Source organism: Coregonus clupeaformis, unplaced genomic scaffold (genome assembly GCF_020615455.1).
Source record: "Coregonus clupeaformis isolate EN_2021a unplaced genomic scaffold, ASM2061545v1 scaf0257, whole genome shotgun sequence".
Taxonomy (NCBI): domain Eukaryota; kingdom Metazoa; phylum Chordata; class Actinopteri; order Salmoniformes; family Salmonidae; genus Coregonus; species Coregonus clupeaformis.
The window spans coordinates 72,580-87,381 of record NW_025533712.1 but is presented as its reverse complement, the minus strand read 5'-3'; the positions used below and the strand labels follow the sequence as shown (position 1 = coordinate 87,381).

Genomic DNA, 14,802 nt, shown 5'->3' with positions numbered 1-14,802 from the left:
GGTGTCTTTTTAAAAGGATATTCTACTCCAAAATGAATGAAAAATCCAATTATGCTGACACCATCTAAAATATAATTTCCACCTCCAGAAATGAGCCCAATAACATAGTTGTAGAAATAATTGTTAAAATTATTAATATTTGACCATGCATATAGCCTATGCATGGTCCGTATTATTAGGTATTAGCCATAAGCATTCATCACCTGTAGCCCAACTGATAGCAGCATAGCTATACATAAGAGTCTGAAACAAGCGCTCTTGGCCCTTTACTGTTCTCTATTTTGACTATCGATCTTCCACTAGCATTCAACAAAGCCTGTGTGTCTATGTACGCTGATGATTCAACATTATATACATCAGCAACCACAGCTAGTGAAATCACTCAACCCTAAACAAAGAGTTGCAGTCAGTTTCGAAATAGGTGGCTAGGAATAAACATATGTAAAACTAAAAGCATTGTATTTGGTACAAATAATTCCCTAAGGTGTAGACCTCAGCTGAATCTGGTAATCAATGATGTGGCTGATGAGCAAGTTGAGGAGACTAAACTTCTTGGTGTCACCTTAGACCAGGGCTCTCCAACCCTGTTCCTGGAGAGCTACCCTGCCTTAGACTGTAAATTGTCATAGTCAAGGCATATTGATTCAATTGTTGTAAAGATGGGGAGAGGTCTGTCTGTGATAAAGAAATGCTCAGCATTTTTTACGTAACAGTCGACCAAACAAGTCCTGCAGGCTCTAGTTTTATCTAATCTTGACCGTATTGCCAGTGATATGGTAAAGTGCTGCAAAAAAGGACCTAGAAAAGCTGCAGCTGGCCCAGGACAGAGCAGCACGTTTTGCCCTTCAGTTGTGGTAAAAAGTTTGAGAATGACACACATATTAATTTTCACAAAGTCTGCTGCCTCAGTTTTTATGATGGCAATTTGCATATACTCCAGAATGTTATGAAGAGTGATCAGATGAATTGCAATTAATTGCAAAGTCCCTCTTTGCCATGAAAATGAACTTAATCCCCAAAAAACATTTCCACTACATTTCAGCCCTGCCACAATCCACATTGACAGGGCTGCAGTGGAGCGGGTCAAGAGCTTCAAGTTGCTCGGTGCCAAATCACTAAGGACTTAAAATGGTCCACTCACATGCGCAAAGTTGTGAAGAAGACGCAACAGCGCCTCCTTCCCTTCAGGAAGTTGAAAAGGTTTGGTATGGGCCCACAAATCCTCAAAAAATTATACAGCTGCACCTTTGAGAGCATCTTGACTGGCTGCATCGCTACCTGGTATGGCAATAGCACCACCTTCGATCACATAGTGCAGACAGCCCAGTACATCACTGGGGCCGAGCTCCCTGCCATCCAGGACCTCTATACCAGGTGGTGTGAAAGGAAGGCCCGGAAAATCGTTAGACTCCAACCACCCATAGAATGTTTTCTATACTTCCTCACGGCAAGCGGTACCGGTGCATCAAGTCTTGACACCAACAGGCTCCTGAACAGCTTCTATCCCCAAGCCATAAGACTGCTAAATAGCTAACACAATGGGTACATGGACTATCTGAGTTGACCATTGTATTTTATTTTTGGCACAGTCTCTACGCACACTCACTGGACTTTACACACTCACGCACACTGACACTCCAATACACACATAACATACAAACATTTTTTTCTGACTCTACAAACACACACACTCACATACAATCCTCATTTACACTGCTGCTAGTCTGTTTATCATTTATCCTGATGCCTAGTCACCTTACCCCTATACATACAGTATCTACCTCTATCACTCCAGTATACCTGCACATTGGAAATATGTAATTGGAACTGACCCTGTATATAGCTTCTTACTTTATTTTGTTCTTCTTATTTTTATTTCTTGTGTGTCTTTGTTCTACCTTTATATACTTTTTTGTGCTATATTGATGTTGATTACTGCGTTGTTGGGTTTGGAGCTTGCAATAAAGGCATTTCACTGCACTCAAAAAAAAAATATGTATATAGAGCCATGATCACATGGAACTCACATGGAACTCCCTTCCATCTCAAATGAGCAGTGAATTTTAAAACACAGATTCAAACACAAAGACCAGGGAGGTTTTCCAAAGCCTCGCAAAGAAGGGCCAACTATTGGTAGATGGGTAAAAAATAAAAAGCAGACATTGAATATCCCTTTGAACATGTTATTAATTATACTTTGGATGGTGTATCAATACAACCAGTCACTACGAAGATACAGGCGTCCTTCCTAACTCAGTTGCCAGAGAGGAAGGAAACCGTTCAGGGATTTCACCATGAGGCCAATGGTGACTTCAAAGGAAAACTCCACCAAAAAACAATATTTTGGTATTTGTTTCATTCGTCCATTGTTGACATAGTCCCGAAATATTTTGCTTGTCAGCACTCAAGTTTTCAAGATATGTAACTTTCAAAATACAGAAATCATCTCCGTATGATGCATTTTGCATCATATGATATACAGATATGCATCTGTTGGTCACAGATACCTTCAAAAAAAGGCAGGGGCGTGGATCATAAAACGAGTCAGTATCTGGTGTTACCACCATTTGCCTCATGCAGCGCAACACATCTCCTTTGCATAGAGCCGATCAGACTGTTGATTGTGACCTGTGGAATGTTGTCCCACTCCTCTTCAATGGCTGTGCGAAGTTAGTTGCTGGATATTGGCGGGAACTGGAACACACTGTTGTACATGTCGATCCAGAGCATCCCAAACATGCCTGGTGAGTATCAGGGCATGGAAGAACTGGGACATTTTCAGCTTCCAGGAATTGTGTACAGATCCATGCGACATGGGGCTGTGCCTTATCATGCTGAAACATGAAGTGATGAGGGCGGAAGAATGGCACGACAATGGGCCTCAGGTGCTTGTCACGGTATCTCTGTGTATTCAAATTGCCATTGATAAAATGCAATTGTGTTCATTGTCCATAGCTTATGCCTGCCCATAACATAATCCCACTGCCACCATGGGGCACTCTGTTCACAATGTTGACATCAGCAAACGGTTTGCCCACACGACGCCATACACTGTCTGCCATCTGCCCAGTACAGTTGAAACCGGGATTAATCTGTGAAGAGCACACTTCTCCAGCGTGCCAGTGACCATCGGAAGTGAGCATTTGCCCACTGAAGTCGGTTACGACGCCGAACTGCAGTCAGGTCAAAACCCTGGTGAGGACGACGAGCACGCATGTTAGTTTACCTGAGACGGTTTCTGGCAGTTTGTGCAGAAATTCTTGAGTTGTGCAAACCCACAGTTCCATCAGCTGTCTGGGTGGCTGGTCTCAGACGATCCCGCAGGTGAAGAAGCCGGATGTGGAGGTCCTGGGCTGGTGTGGTTATACGGGGTCTGCGGTTGTGACGCCGGTTGGACATACTGCCAAATTCTCTAAAACGACATTGGAGGTGGCTTATGGTGGAGAAATTAGCATTTGATTCTCTGGCAACTGCTCCGGCAATCTGGTGGACATTCCTGCAGTCAGCATGCCAATTGCACGCTCCCTCAAAACTTGAGACATCTGTGGCATTGTGTTGTGTGACAAAACTGCACATTTTAGAGTGGCCTTTTTATTTTCCCCAGAACAAGGTGGACCTGTGTAATGATCATGCTGTTTAATGAGATTCTTGATATGCCACACCTGTCAGGTGGATGGATTATCTTGGCAAAGGAGAAATGCTCCCTAACAGGGATGTAAACACATTTGTGCACAACATTTGAGAGAAATAAGGCTACTTGACGTGCGTGGGGAATGGAGAACGGTGGTTCGATGTGATGAGAGAGCTAATCATCACATACTGTTCAAAAGGCCTAAATATTCAATAAATGAATAGCCTAAATGTTGAAGAAAAACATAATTGTTCAATAAATGTTCAAGATAAAAAAAGTGAACTCTACAGCGCATTTTCTATATTTGCGGGTTAGGGTTGGGTGCGGCCTCAGATGTTCACTTTATCACAGCTAATCAGTGCCACCACTAATGTAGGCCTACCTGTTAGGGTAACTTGGGGTAAAATGCCACCCGGGGTAATCACCCCCATTGCCTGTACTTCTCACATAAACCACTTCATGTCACCATTTCTTCCCCCAACACTTTCCCTGGTTGCCACTACTCTTGCTCAACAAATAATGTCTCATCACAATTTAAGTAACTCCACAAAAATTATTTTGAGGTAGGGCTGTTTCGTACCCCAAGTTACCCTACAACTGACCATGGTTACATTCAGCCCCACTCTCCCCTATGGACTCATTGCAAATTGTGGAGCAGTAACGTGCTTAACCATGCCACCGCTAAAAACTCTGGGTTTAAAATGGTGCAGTTCGCGTTATTTAGGAGTTGAGCAATAAATAAAGTAGGAATGGAAAGCTGGGATCCTTCTCTTTTCAAGAAAGGCCATTAAAACAGTTTTCCTCGCGATTGCATTATGAATTGTTGTGCATTGACTGCTTGTCAGAGCGCGTGGTTGGGCCGATTATATGATTAAATTGAATATTGTGATATTTGACATTGACGATATATCGTGAAGTGAACGACAATATATAATTATTTGCAAATCTGTAATCTATTTGAACTTGACAAATCAAAACTGTGTAGTTTTATCAGTTAGGCTGTATTAATATGTTGAATATCAAGTTTAATTAACTAAGCCTTATTTTTCCTCCATACTAAGATTGTAATGAGAATGTGACTAGAATGTGACTAAAATCTTAAATAAAAACGATATGGATATTTGAAGTAGCATATCGTAGAAGAGGTCTCCCCAAATATCGCCCAATCCTATTTAATAGGAATATTTATCTCGAATAGTACACACAACAACAAGCCAACTAGTAAATAGATCAACTATTCTAGTAGGGGGTTTCCTGGTTTTACTCATCATTACTCGTTTAGTTTGCAGAGGAAAAGTAAATGTGAACTGTTTTATCATCTTCAAAGTGCGCCTCGGGATAAATATTGTTTTATGTGGCGGATTTGTTTTGCCGTGGTAACAATGGTTTTGCCGTGGAGCAGCGCCACCGCTAAATGACTGCAGCGGGAAAACTACAGTAGAACACACTAGAGTAGAGTACAGTATAATGTACTGTACTGAACACATATGCTGTACTCTACTGTACTGTACTCTGTGCTGTACTGTGATGTCCAAACTTGTGAAACATAGATGTCTATGATGGTTTTACATTTTGTCTGGTCCCGATCAACCAAATGTGGTCTTGTTTGGGGGCGGAGCTCATTAGAATAATAGCCAGTGTGTAGAATAAAACCCAAATATGCAATATACAGATATTACATATTTCTTAGGGTACCTATTCAGGATACATCATTATGAAGAGAATGATATTCATATACATAATGCCTTTCTGTATAGTACAGATCAGGGACCCATGATGTTATTCTGTTCATGGATGTAAATCCACTTCACCTACTGTAGTTCAATAACCAAAATACATTTCTTCAAACTCAAGGTGTCATGTCATAGCTAACACCCCATTATTTCTGCAGACTTCTTTGAAACTTAATTCAGAGCAGTTATTTAAGAGTTTTTGGAAAACATGGTCGCATAAAAAACTGAGGGAGATTCTGTAACCAAACTTTGCATTTGCACAGTTCTTCCGGTAAATGTGTTTTTGTGAAATGTTCTGTATAAATTATTCAAAGTAGTACTTGTGCATAGTTGTATGGTTTGTTAAACTTTGAAATCAATGGTTTTTGTTTGGCATACATTTTAAAGTGAAAAATCTGTAAGTAAAAGCGTAATTCCGTTACACCATAATTTAAGTGGTTCCCTTTATGATGATCGGGACCTGTTAGTGGTAGTTTTGTGATTTTTCTAAACGTTAACAATCCCAATTTCATTTAAATGTTCACTCCCCTAACCGTTAATAACCTCCTTTCTTCTTGTGTCAGTCTGAAGATGCAGAGGCTGCAGATCCTGGAGGATTGTCTCTAGTCAAGCAGGAGAGGACTGAAGGAGAGGACCCACGAGACAGCAGAGACATCCAGACTGGAGCAGCGGCTGGAGTGGAACTCCCTTTAGCCTCGGAGGACCTATCCACCGCCGCACCCCAGCCCAGGACCAGACGAAGCATCACTGAGGTCAGTGGAACGCCGTCCTCAAGTCAGAGACCGACACAGAGACTTTAACTGTAACACAAAGGCTCTTACACACTAGGGCTTTTACCAACTAAAATAAAATCTTGGTCGACAGAGTTGTCTTTTCTTTCGACCAATCGATTGTGTTTTAATCAAATCAAATATATGCACTGAGCTTGTCTGATGCTTTAAGCGAACTGTTTGATGAAATAATTAAGACACACAAATGACTAGAGGGAGTCCGACCGCAATTGATTTGATTGTGCCACCTGGCTCAGACTTGCTGCGCTTTGTTTTTTAAAAAGACAGCGAGTGACTGTGTACTAGTACCCGACTAGTACTCGCTCTCCTCCCTGCTGCAGTGACCACCACAGAACATCAGTGTGTATAGCGCTGTCTGTGTTGCTGAAGTTGCAACATAGCCTAATTACTGCCATTTCTGACTGAAAAGTTGTTACCAAAATCTAATTTGTTTAGGAAAAACATTCCGTATTCCCTCAACCCTTGCTGTCTTTACGTGACACATGTATGCATCACATGCACGTGACCATTATGGCCTGACCTATAGCATATCATAATCACATCAATAAATTGGTTATAAACTCTGAATGCCGTAACTCATGTGACAGCAAAATGGATGCAGAGGACGTGACAAACTCAAAATGGGGGAATGTTTACTGGTTGCGCAGGAGGTAAAGGGGAAGTCAGATGTGTGGAATACATTTGACTAGTTGTGGAAAATACTGTAGCTCAAGAAAATAAGGTATGGAGTAAGCGCTGCGTGGATATTAGGCCTATGTGTACCAAACAGGTGCTGTTAGATTACAATATAATTTCTCTGACCGTTTGTAACAATGTAAACACTAAATAGATGATAAGGTTACCAGAAAGTCTGTTGTAATATATAAATAAATAAAATAAGCCTTTATTACAGCAAAGACTAAAAACAGTTGCATTCGTGAATGCAATCTCCGAAATGGAACGGTTTAGGCCTTTTTATTGTTTACACTAATTATTCAAAGGTCGCTTTGGTATTTTATTTTAAAGCTAAAATGCTTGATTGCATCTCACATCATGAATGCAGTGTGATGACATGAACAAATAAATGATTGATTGATACAGTAGCCTATATAAGTATTGAAATATAGGCCTAAGAAAGTTACAGTATTAAGCCTAAACAGGATGCGCTCTTAGGCCTACAGCTTGACGGTGGTTATACAAGGCTGCTATACTAAGCCTACTAATGATAATGACATTACTTATTATTATGATCATCATTATAATAATAACAAGGAGATCAAGAAAAAAAGAGGGTTATTATTATTATTAATTTTTCAGACGAACAGTGTAAAACACACTAAATAAATTATAAATGATACCAGAGAGGCTGTTCTAACGAAAACAAAGTGTAAAGCCTTTATTACAGCACAGCAAAGATTAAAAACAGCCACATTTGGGAAATTGTTGCGTGAGGCTTGGTGCTCACGGAATCAGTAGGCTATTAAACAAACACTCAAACAGGAAACAAGCAAGTTCTGTCTTATTTCTGTAGATATGGATGATTTATAAAGCCAGGCACATTTAAAAGTTAGGCTATTGATTATAGACTTAATTAAGTTGGTTTCCTCTCTCCTCACTTTTCTTAGACAATGAAGTCAAGGGCTGTTTTCTCGTCTCCTAACTCCGCTGCTGCCTCCGCCGCATTGTTCTCAACACCGATATGCTGGTTAACTTTGCTATTATGCACATAGCAACATGGTCTAGGAAAAGGAGCCAATTCAACAGCGCACTGATGTGTTTCAGAACCGCGGACAGCGACCGCTATCCAACGCGGGAGAAAGCGCATGTTATAAAATAATATAATTTTGCATTACAAATAAAGATAAGAGATTTCTTAGATTACAGGGAAAGCGTAGAGACAAATCCAGAAGTCACGACCCACACTTACACTCGCTCAGGAATTGTGACCCAGTGTCCATTTCGATGGGGCCTTCCGATTCAAATGGGAACACCCTTTCCGATCAGGCATTGAACTCAAACAACAGAGCTAAAGCCCAGCCTCGGGGAGGGGGAGCCACATCAGGCAATAGTAAAGAGGAACAGTTCCTCTGCATGTTCTCTAACAAAAGCTTCAGCTGCCTCCAGACAGTGGAGATCCACCAGAGGGTCCACACAGGGGTGGAACCCTTCAGCTGTACCCAGTGTCATATGCGCTTCACCCATGCTGGTGACCTGAAGAGGCACCAGAGGGTTCACACAGGCGAGAAATCGTTCGTCTGCCACCAGTGTGAGAAGAGGTTCTCCCATCTGCACCAGCTGAAGATGCACCAGAAGGTCCCCACAGTAGAGAGGATGTTCGCCTGTACACACTGCGGGAAGAGGTTCTCCGAGAGGAGCTATTTCACTCTATAACATAGAAAGTAGATAGTTTAAACCCTGCATTAAAGACAAAGATGAATTTTAATTGTTGTCAACAGAAAAGATCCACAGATGTATTTGGAATAGATGTACAGTGGGGAAAAAAAGTATTTAGTCAGCCACCAATTGTGCATGTTCTCCCACTTAAAAAGATGAGAGAGGCCTGTAATTTTCATCATAGGTACACGTCAACTATGACAGACAAATTGAGGAAAAAAAATCCAGAAAATCACATTGTAGGATTTTTAATGAATTTATTTGCAAATTATGGTGGAAAATAAGTATTTGGTCACCTACAAACAAGCAAGATTTCTGGCTCTCACAGACCTGTAACTTCTTCTTTAAGAGGTTCCTCTGTCCTCCACTCGTCACCTGTATTAATGGCACCTGTTTGAACTTGTTATCAGTATAAAAGACACCTGTCCACAACCTCAAACAGTCACACTCCAAACTCCACTATGGCCAAGACCAAAGAGCTGTCAAAGGACACCAGAAACAAAATTGTAGACCTGCACCAGGCTAGGAAGACTGAATCTGCAATAGGTAAGCAGCTTGGTTTAAAGAAATCAACTGTGGGAGCAATTATTAGGAAATGGAAGACATACAAGACCACTGATAATCTCCCTCGATCTGGGGCTCCACGCAAGATCTCACCCCGTGGGGTCAAAATGATCACAAGAACGGTGAGCAAAAATCCCAGAACCACACGGGGGGACCTAGTGAATGACCTGCAGAGAGCTGGGACCAAAGTAACAAAGCCTACCATCAGTAACACACTACGCCGCCAGGGACTCAAATCCTGCAGTGCCAGACGTGTCCCCCTGCTTAAGCCAGTACATGTCCAGGCCCGTCTGAAGATTGCTAGAGTGCATTTGGATGATCCAGAAGAGGATTGGGAGAATGTCATATGGTGAGATGAATCCAAAATAGAACTTTTTGGTAAAAACTCAACTCATCGTGTTTGGAGGACAAAGAATGCTGAGTTGCATCCAAAGAACACCATACCTACTGTGAAGCATGGGGGTGGAAACATCATGCTTTGGGGCTGTTTTTTCTGCAAAGGGACCAGGACGACTGATCCGTGTAAAGGAAAGAATGAATGGGGCCATGTATCGTGAGATTTTGAGTGAAAACCTCCTTCCATCAGCAAGGGCATTGAAGATGAAACGTGGCTGGGTCTTTCAGCATGACAATGATCCCAAACACACCGCCCGGGCAACGAAGGAGTGGCTTCGTAAGAAGCATTTCAAGGTCCTGGAGTGGCCTAGCCAGTCTCCAGATCTCAGCTCCATAGAAAATCTTTGGAGGGAGTTGAAAGTCCGTGTTTCCCAGCGACAGCCCCAAAACATCACTGCTCTAGAGATCTGCATGGAAGAATGGGCCAAAATACCAGCAACAGTGTGTGAAAACCTTGTGAAGACTTACAGAAAACGTTTGACCTGTGTCATTGCCAACAAAGGGTATATAACAAAGTATTGAGAAACTTTTGTTATTGACCAAATACTTATTTTCCACCATAATTTGCAAATAAATTCATTACAAATCCTACAATGTGATTTTCTGGAAAAAAAATTCTCATTTTGTCTGTCATAGTTGACATGTACCTATGATGAAAATTACAGGCCTCTCTCATCTTTTTAAGTGGGAGAACTTGCACAATTGGTGGCTGACTAAATACTTTTTTCCCCCACTGTATTTCAGTGTTGAATATTCCTGGGTAGAATATTGCATCCAGCCATTGTGTGATATATATAAGGCATCTACACTGAGTATACCAAACATTAAGAACACCTTCCTAATATTGAGTTGCACCCCCCTCTTTTGCCCTCAAAAGCCTCAATTCGTCAGGGCATGGACTCTACAAGGTGTTGAAAGCATTCTACAGTGATGCTGGCCCATGTTGACTCCAATGTGCTTCCCACAGTTGTGTCAAGTTGGCTGGATGTCCTTTGGGTGGTGGACCATGATACACACGGGAAACTGTTGAGCGTGAAAAACCCAGCAGCGTTGCAGTTCTTGACATGAACTGGTGCACCTGGCACCTACTACCATACCACGTTCAAAGGCACTTAAATCTTTTGTCTTGCTCATTCACCCTCTGAATGGCACACTCTCAAGACTTAAAAATCCTTCTTTAACCTGTCTCCTCTCCTTCATCCGTGATTTTTAACCTGTCTCCTCCCCTTCATCTACACTGATTGAAGTGGATTTAACAAGTGACATCAATAAGGGATCATAACTTTTACCTGGATTCACCTGGTCAGTCTGTCATGGAAAGAGCAGGTGTTCTTAATGTTGTAGTTTATCAAGTTCATGCAGATTTTTAGTTGAGACATGTGTATGTGTGGTTTTCATATGGTGTATTTAAAACTTGTTTATGTTTAATAAACACAAAATGGGACTTTTCATTCTAAGACTTTCATTGACTCTCTTTAGTCTACATCACATCTGATCTCACTCTATTCTGCATACACCTGACAGTGCTTTATAACCATTATACTCTTACTAAATATACCTACACACTAACAAACACCTACTGTACACCTCAACATAGTTTAGTCAGGTTTGTCTGATGATGACTTGACAACATATTTATGTCCACCATGATGGGTTTAACAACAATGAAGTAATTATGTAACTACAGTAAAGGACTCAAACATAGTGGGGATGGGTAAACACTCCATGTTGAAAGTGTGTTTATTATCTGTGTGTACGTACCTGAGGGAGTGTATGTCTGTGTAATATGTATCACCTGTCTATTCCAGGAGGAGGAGGAGGGTCCAGAGGTGCTGCTGGTGAAGGAGGAGGGGTGTGAGGAGGGTCTGGGGAACCCTGAGGCGACCATGGTCATGGAGGACAACCAGACTACACCTCCTCCTGAACCCACAGAGGAACCAGCTGAGCAGCACAGGACCACACACAGTCTCACTGAGGTGAGCCCACTGTGAACTACTGTCTGAATGGTATTAGGTCAGGGTCCGTATCCACAAAGCCTCTCAGAGTAGGAGTGCTGATCTAGGATCAGTTTTGCCTTTTAGATCATAATGAATAAGACTATGTAGACAAGTCGATCAGCACTTCTACTCTGAGACTCTTTGTGGATCTGGGCCCAGGTCTTGATTAATTTTGTTTTAAGTGTGGGACCATGCCTTTAAATTATCAAACCATTAAAGAGTGTCAAGTAATCAAGTCAACTAACATGTTTGCATAGTACTCGTAGCAATCCCTCATTGCCCAATCAGAAGATGCTCCATAACAGGGTGCAAATACAATTTGACACTCATGAAGCATTATGACCATACTGTGTCACTTTACTTGGACTAAGAAAATATACTTTATGACACTGTCAAGAAGCATTATGACCATCATATAAGCCAGATAGGCCTATCACATACATGGCCTTATGTCAGGCATTAGTCAAAAAGAGGGTGTCTTGTCCTGCTCCTGAAATCTGCTCTTGCATTCATCAGCAACAGAGCATTGGGGTAGGTGCATGTCTGACATCAATGTGTGTTCAATTACAATAATTTAATATGGTTAATTTCAGAAAATGTTCTAGGTAGGTTGTGGGTTTTGACACACTTATGTAGGTGTCATAACCAGCCATAAAATAATGCAATATGTCACAAGAGGTCTAAGTATATGTGTCATGACAGTGTTATGACAAGTTATGTCAGCTGTGGTTATGATGCTAGGTGTCAAGTAAAGTGTTACCCAGATTTCTTGATCCAACATCCTCTCACTCTGTATCTCTTACAGTCAGTAGACATGGAGGATGGGAAGCCTGATCTGCTGCTGGTCAAAGAGGAGACAATAGAAGACGGACCAGAGAGCATTGACCTGCTGAGTGGAGTAAAGATGGGGGAGCAAGGTAAGGGAGGAATACATATAGTGATGCGCCTGGCTATTATCTTTCTTCATTAAAAAAATGAAATCAATACAACTTATGTTTACATATAAAAACACACATTATAATGTATGAACTTGACCTGATAATTGACAACAATAAAAAATCCATATATAGAGTTCTCTTCCATGTTTGTAAAGTCTATTTTCTAACCTCTTCCTGCAGGTGATTGGATGGAGGCTAAAAGAGGAGACTGGGTGGCCATCTTGGATTCCCAGACCCAGACAGGTGCAGCCAAGGGCCCAGGGGACAACATCACTGAGAAGGCCAGGACCAGAGGCGAGGTCAGTGGATGGGACAGCGTCCTCAACTCTGGGCTGGGGAACAACATTGTTAACCAGAACCAGAAACAGATAGTCGAACACAAAACAACAACTGAATTTAGTCTCCATGGCAACAGACTGGCTGAGACCAGGGCGAGGTGTAGATTTGGTCTGCGGGGACGGGGAGGTGTCCGTATGTGGAGGGAGAGAACAGACTTGGCTCGCGATGCTCCGTCCTGCTCCTATAGTTGTGATTCAGAGAGACTGATGGCGCCTCAGGTTAACACCCTAACAGGTGCTGCCTTCAGCCTGCCTTCTATAGGATCTATCAACTGGAACATGGACCCTGCGACAACACAGACACTCCCTGGCCTTCATCCTCCTCACACTCTCCTAATGTTAAACCAGACCTCAGACAATGCCAGTGCCTCAACACTAAATAGCTACACAAGGCCATTGACAAATGACAGTAGTAGTAACGCCATCAGTAGATCCGGTTGCAAAGAGAAGCGCTTCCCGTGTTCGTTCTGTGGGAAAGCCTTCAGTTTCCCCAAACAGGTGGAGATCCACCAGAGGATACACACGGGGGAGAAACCGTTTGGCTGTAGCCAGTGTCACATGCGCTTTTCCCAGGCTGGCCACCTGAAGAGGCACCAGAGAGTCCACACAGGGGAGAAACCCTATAGCTGCCCCCAGTGTGAGAAGAGGTTCTCCCACCAGCATCAGCTGAAGCTGCACCAGAGGGTCCACACAGGGGAGAAACCCTACAGCTGCCACCAGTGTGAGAAAAGGTTCTCCCACCAGCACCATCTGAAGATGCACCAGATGGTCCACACGAGAGAGAAGCCGTTCGCCTGTACGCACTGCGGGAAGAGGTTCTCAGAGAGGAGCGCTCTCAGGATACACCAGCAGAAAATGCACATGGCTCATGTATAGAGTATAGTGATATGTAATGTAGTACTAGTTAGTTTGTAGTTAATTCTGTTGATTTTTGATGTAGTAGGGAACTGGATGAGGTGAACTGAGGAAAGAATGAGTATGATGAGGCAGAGTAGATGATATGGTGATGGTTGGTGTGATGGTGTCTAAAAATGCTTCACCTGATGAAGAGTGACAAACTTTGTCCCTTTAGATTGATACTGGTGTTTTATAATAAGGAAATGATAGTGCCTTAATTCATGTTTACATTAAATAAAGTAGTGAAGATGTGTAATGTAATGTTGAACCTTTTCCAAAGTACTCAAAAATGTATTTTATCAAAGCGAGTGTACCAGATTTACAGAAAGGTTATTCTACACTGAACAAAAATAAACGCAACATGAAACTATTTCAAAGATTTTACTGAGTTATAGTTAATATCAGTTAATATAAATACATTCATTAGTCCCTAATCTATGGATTTCACATGACTAGGAATCAGTGTTGTGTTCGAGACCACCTAAACTAAAGCGAGACCGAGTCAAGACCAAGACCGGAAGGGGTTGAGACAAAGTCAAGACCGAGACCAGAAAAATTGAGTCCAATTCAAGACCATGATTGTAATTTTGTCAAATCGCCACCATTTTAAGAGTTCAAAATGTCCAGTATTTCTGTGTTCCTATTTCAGAAGAACATATGGATTATTTAGACATTCAGAATGGTGAAAAAATGCATGCTGAGGGAAAATAGAGCCACTCTACAAATTATTACTAACCCAAACTACGTGGGCCTTCTACACCTTCAGAGAAGGGCTAAGGATTTATAAAATAATTATATTTACATTCTTTTCAATGATGTTCTGATTTAAGCTATTAGATTTTTGTTGAAAAGGAAAGGGTTAACACTTAATGGAAAAAAATATCAAAATCAGGATTTTTCTTTGGTGGTCTCTGGGGAGATAAATCTAGCTAGCTAAGTAAGCCATTGGCTAGGCCATCAGAGGCTAGACACAAGGCATCTGCCATTCAACTGTATTAGGACAACATTTTGGCGTGACAGTGGAATCAACCAATCACATTTTGATTTGTAATGGGTGGGATTGTTTTTACAAAAATGGAAACGTCTGCCTTCTCAAAGGCCAACAGATCACTACACAATAGCGAGCAGTAGTTTTCTCGTGGTC

General features: G+C 41.8%; 1 protein-coding gene across 3 annotated transcripts in view; it reads left to right on the top strand.

The window, feature by feature from the left end:
- The window catches only part of LOC121561231 (zinc finger protein 570), a 33,028-nt gene extending 19,000 nt beyond the window's left edge, over positions 1–14,028 (top strand). For 2 of the 3 annotated variants that reach the window (XM_045214429.1, XM_045214428.1), the window contains exons 3-6: positions 5,928–6,116; positions 11,297–11,464; positions 12,291–12,402; positions 12,604–14,028. In XM_045214429.1, coding sequence (XP_045070364.1) covers positions 5,928–6,116; positions 11,297–11,464; positions 12,291–12,402; positions 12,604–13,637 — 1,503 coding nt within the window. In that variant the 3' untranslated portion in view covers positions 13,638–14,028. The remainder of the gene's footprint in view (positions 1–5,927; positions 6,117–11,296; positions 11,465–12,290; positions 12,403–12,603) is intronic. The other variant, XM_041873838.2, reaches the window with a different exon arrangement.
- The last annotated feature ends 774 nt before the right edge of the window (positions 14,029–14,802 follow it).